At 43.0% G+C, this 4,134-nt stretch overlaps 2 protein-coding genes across 2 annotated transcripts; one reads left to right on the top strand and one right to left on the bottom strand.

Moving 5' to 3' along the window:
* Positions 1–1,001: 1,001 nt before the first annotated feature.
* On the bottom strand, positions 1,002–2,045 carry LOC135501676 (putative nuclease HARBI1). The gene has a single exon (XM_064793913.1). The coding sequence runs from the start codon at positions 2,043–2,045 to the stop codon at positions 1,002–1,004; it is 1,044 nt and encodes a 347-aa protein (XP_064649983.1).
* Positions 2,046–3,075: 1,030 nt separating this feature from the next.
* On the top strand, positions 3,076–4,134 carry LOC135501675 (putative nuclease HARBI1). The gene has a single exon (XM_064793912.1). It carries the CDS (start codon positions 3,076–3,078, stop codon positions 4,132–4,134), a length of 1,059 nt encoding a protein of 352 aa, XP_064649982.1.

Raw genomic sequence — 4,134 nt, 5'->3', positions numbered from 1 at the left:
GGAGAAGTCCATCCTGGATGTCAAACAAAATACATCGAAGGCGAATAGGGCAAAGTCCCAAGCGTGGGACCGCATCGCCGCAGCTTTTAACTCGCAGAAGGGGATACAGCCTGCTGATGTTAAAACCCTCAAAAAGGTCTGGGATAATCTGAAGACGAAGGCTAAGAAGGATGTGAGCAAGGAAAAGAAAGATCGAAGGCAGACAGGTGGCGGCACTATCGATCCAGACGCAACAGCAGATGACACGTCCCACATGGTGGCCTCACTCTGCAGCGATGTGCTGGATCCTCTGGACAATAATGTTGATGATGACGTTGGTTACCATAAACAAGGTACGTTACACGTTCAGTATCAGATACATGTATCTTTATTTTTGCAATCTATTACAGCGCTCTACAAACATTTCTCCAAATGTGGTACATTTTATCACTACTTGATCTAGAATGTTTAAATTGATACACCTTGTTAAACATTTCAGATGCAAATGTCTTATTGATGGAGCCTTCAACATCCGAAGGAAATGCCAATGTAGAAGAACTGGAGTATTCACCACAGAGTGTCGTAATTGACAGCCCCACCCCATCCTTGACAACATCTCAACCTAAGCCGGCAGCCTCAGAGCCAAAGAAAGGAGGGAGGGCCACATCAAAACGTCCAAACACATCTGAATCGATGCCTTCATCAGAACAGTCCAGCACTAGTATGTCAGCTGTTGACAGGGCACTCATGATGCAACAAACAGAACATGACCTGCACATTAAACGTCTGTGGCAGAATATGGCATTTGAAGAGGATGAACACGAGGAACGTATGAAACTGTTGAAAATGCAACAGGACTTTGTCCAAAAGTTACAGGACAGAATTAATTCTCCTGCTTCTAGTGGTTCAAATGAATCCAGTTATCCTTTGTACCAAATGTACTCTCAGATGAATTAACCACTGGTAAATGTCATCTGAACAGCAAGGTGTACTGTCAGTGAACCACTAATAAAATCTGATAACTACAGAAAATATTGTTGTACAATTGTCTGTCTCACTGCATTACCAAGTGCATCGTCATTTAGCTGAAGCTCATCCTCATCATCGTCGTCTTCGTCAGGCTCAAAGTAAGGATCCCCTATGTCCCTGGCAAAATTGTGCAGGACAGTGGTTGCAACTATTATCTTCATTGCTGTGGAGATTTTGCAGCGTATCCCGAATTTCAAACAAGGGAACCGCTTCTTCCAGATTCCAAATGTACGTTCAACCGTTGAACGGGTTCTAACATGTGCCTGATTGTAGCGATTTTCTGCTTGACCAACTGGGTTGCGGAAAGGTGTCATCAAAAATGGTCGACACGGGTATCCCTTATCACCGAGCAGTAAACCTGATAGTTCGTTATTTTCAAATCTGTTGCAGATCAAGCTGTTGTCGAAGACGCGCGAGTCGTGGGTGGAACCTGGCCATCTGGCAACAACATTTATAAAACGGAGGTCGGCATCACAAATGCCTTGCACGTTTAATGACATGAAGCTCTTTCTGCAACGATATATTTCCTTATTCTCCACAGGTGGGGGTTGAATTTGTACGTGGACACCATCTACACAGCCGATTACGTACGGAAATCCAGCAATATCTTTGAATTTGCGCTGCATGGCTCTTGCAGCCTCCTGTTCTGAAATCCTAATGAACTGTTGTCGTTTCCTTGCGATGGCGTTTGAAACTTTCACAACAATTATTGAAAGTGAAGGTTGGGAAATATCGGTCAAATCCCCAGCAACAATTTGAAAATTTCCTGTGGCATAAAATCGCAGCGCTGCTTTCACCTGAATTTCCGGTGGGATTGGGTTTCCACGATTGTCAATTGGCTCGGGTAAATCGTCGCGTAACATATTGAGAATTTGCCTGAATCCTTCCCTGGCAAAACGGTAACGTTTTCGGAATTGTTCATCATTCCTTCGTACATCTGGATCCACATAAATAGTGTGACGAATCCTTGGAACTCGTGGGCGAGCAGCAATCTGCAGCCTCTCTATATTCTGGACCCTCCGTATGTAGTCTCCCATGCTGATAGTCTGAACGCCGCAAGCAAAATGACAGAGCTGGTAGTCTACACCAAGCTAAAGGGAGACTCAAAGGTTGGTCTCGACCAACCTCAGGAATAAAGGAATTCCTTAGCCAAAATAAAGGTCAACTTTTAGATAAGGAACATTTTAAAAACCATGCGTACCTTACGAAAGGGAGAGAGAAAAGGTCAACTTTTTGATGCAAAGAAAGGTTCATTCTAAAATCGCAAAAGGGTGACTTTACATGATAACAATAGGCTAAAGGTGTACCTTTAGACTAAAGGAACATTCTAAAATACCAGCCTATGTCTTTTACCCCCATTGAGTGCTGCACGCGACCTAAAATCAAGAATTAATATAAGTCTTGATTCATTCTTGCTATAATTGATCCCACAGATGATAACTCTGAGTCTTATGTCTAACTAGGTGTTTTATCACCTTTTCTTTAAGAAAACTTTTCCTTATTATTAGCATAGCAAAACCGGAACAATTAAAATATTGAATTTTGTAATAAATATCCTGCAACAACGAACAATTAATGAGCATCAATCAATATCCTATTATCAGAAATTGGTACTTACATGTACATCTAGTACTATAGACTGATGACAAATTATAAATAAATAAATCTGTAAATTAAATAAAGCTTATTATTCTATGACCTTTCTTTTTTAAGTCCTTTTTTGCTGTCATTTGTTGTGCCTTGTAGTATTTAGTGGCACCAGGAGTAGATATAATGGCCGGTATTTTAGAACGCTCCTCGAAATTGAGGAACTCCTTTAGCCCATTGTTGTCATCTCAAGGAGGCCTTACTGGATTTTAGAATGCACCTCCAAATCCTCATGAAGGTCTCCTTAAAATCGCTTCCTTAGCTAAAGGGAGGGTCGATTTTAGAATGCGACTTTCGGGAAAGGAATTCCTCAATTTGGGTGAGGATCTCCTTTATTCCTAAGGATGGTCCGGACCTTCCTTAAGAGCCTCCTCGGGCGACCAACTCGCTCCTTTCGCCACTGGACTTCCACCGGTAATGATGGCTGCGTACGTAAACCGCATTGAAAATATAAGAAGACTGGTGGATATCGAAAATGGACACCCCCGTAGGGTCCGCCATCTCCATTATGTTGACCTCGATGAGAACAGGACGGACGAGGACTTCAGAAAGCGGTACCGATTCACGAGAGACGGTTTTACACGAATTCTCTACTTTTTACGAGATGACTTACCCGAACCAGTGAATAACCGTGGAAATCCGGTGCCGCCAAGTTTGCAACTCAGAATTGCTTTGCGATTCTATGCCACAGGTAGTTTCCAAATTGTAGCTGAAGATTTACTACAAATTTCCCAGTCGTCTGTGAGCAAAATCGTTGCTAATGTTTCACGAGTTATTGCAAGAAAACGAGGCGATTTCATACAGTTTCCAGAGGGACAAGCAGCAACGGCTATGCAAGCCAAGTATTATGAGATTGCCGAGTTTCCACTTGTTGTAGGCTGTGTGGATGGTACGCACATCCCCATACAAGCTCCAAATCTGGAAAATCGGGAGATATATAGGTGTCGGAAATCGTTTATGTCGCTGAATGTGCAGGGGATAAGTGATGCAAACCTGAAGTTCATCAACATAGTCGTGAGGTGGCCTGGTTCTACTCACGATGCACGCATATTTGACAACAGCCTGATTTGTACCAGATTCGAAAATAACGAACTGACCGGTTTGTTGCTTGGGGACCCAGGGTATCCTTGTCGGCCATTTCTTATGACACCATTCAGGAATCCCAATGGACCAGCGGAAAACAGCTTCAATCGCGCACAGAGGAGAACCCGATCACTCGTTGAACGCATGTTCGGTGTATGGAAGCGTCGTTTTCCATGTCTGAAATTCGGGATCCGCTGCAAATTAACGACCACTATGGCAGTAATTGTAGCCACAGCTGTACTTCACAATATTGCGACGGATTTACGTGAGGACGATTTTCCTGATGAAAATAATGAAGCTGAAATGGAAGGTATTGGCGACGTGGACAACGCCGCATTACATGATGTGCTTGGAAATGCAATGAGGCAAACAATAGTTCAGCGGTATTTTCAATGA

Source organism: Lineus longissimus, chromosome 17, assembly GCF_910592395.1.
Source record: "Lineus longissimus chromosome 17, tnLinLong1.2, whole genome shotgun sequence".
In the NCBI taxonomy this organism is placed as follows: Eukaryota; Metazoa; Nemertea; class Pilidiophora; order Heteronemertea; family Lineidae; genus Lineus; species Lineus longissimus.
Note: the sequence above shows the minus strand (reverse complement) of the source record. Positions and strands in the feature narration are given on the sequence as shown.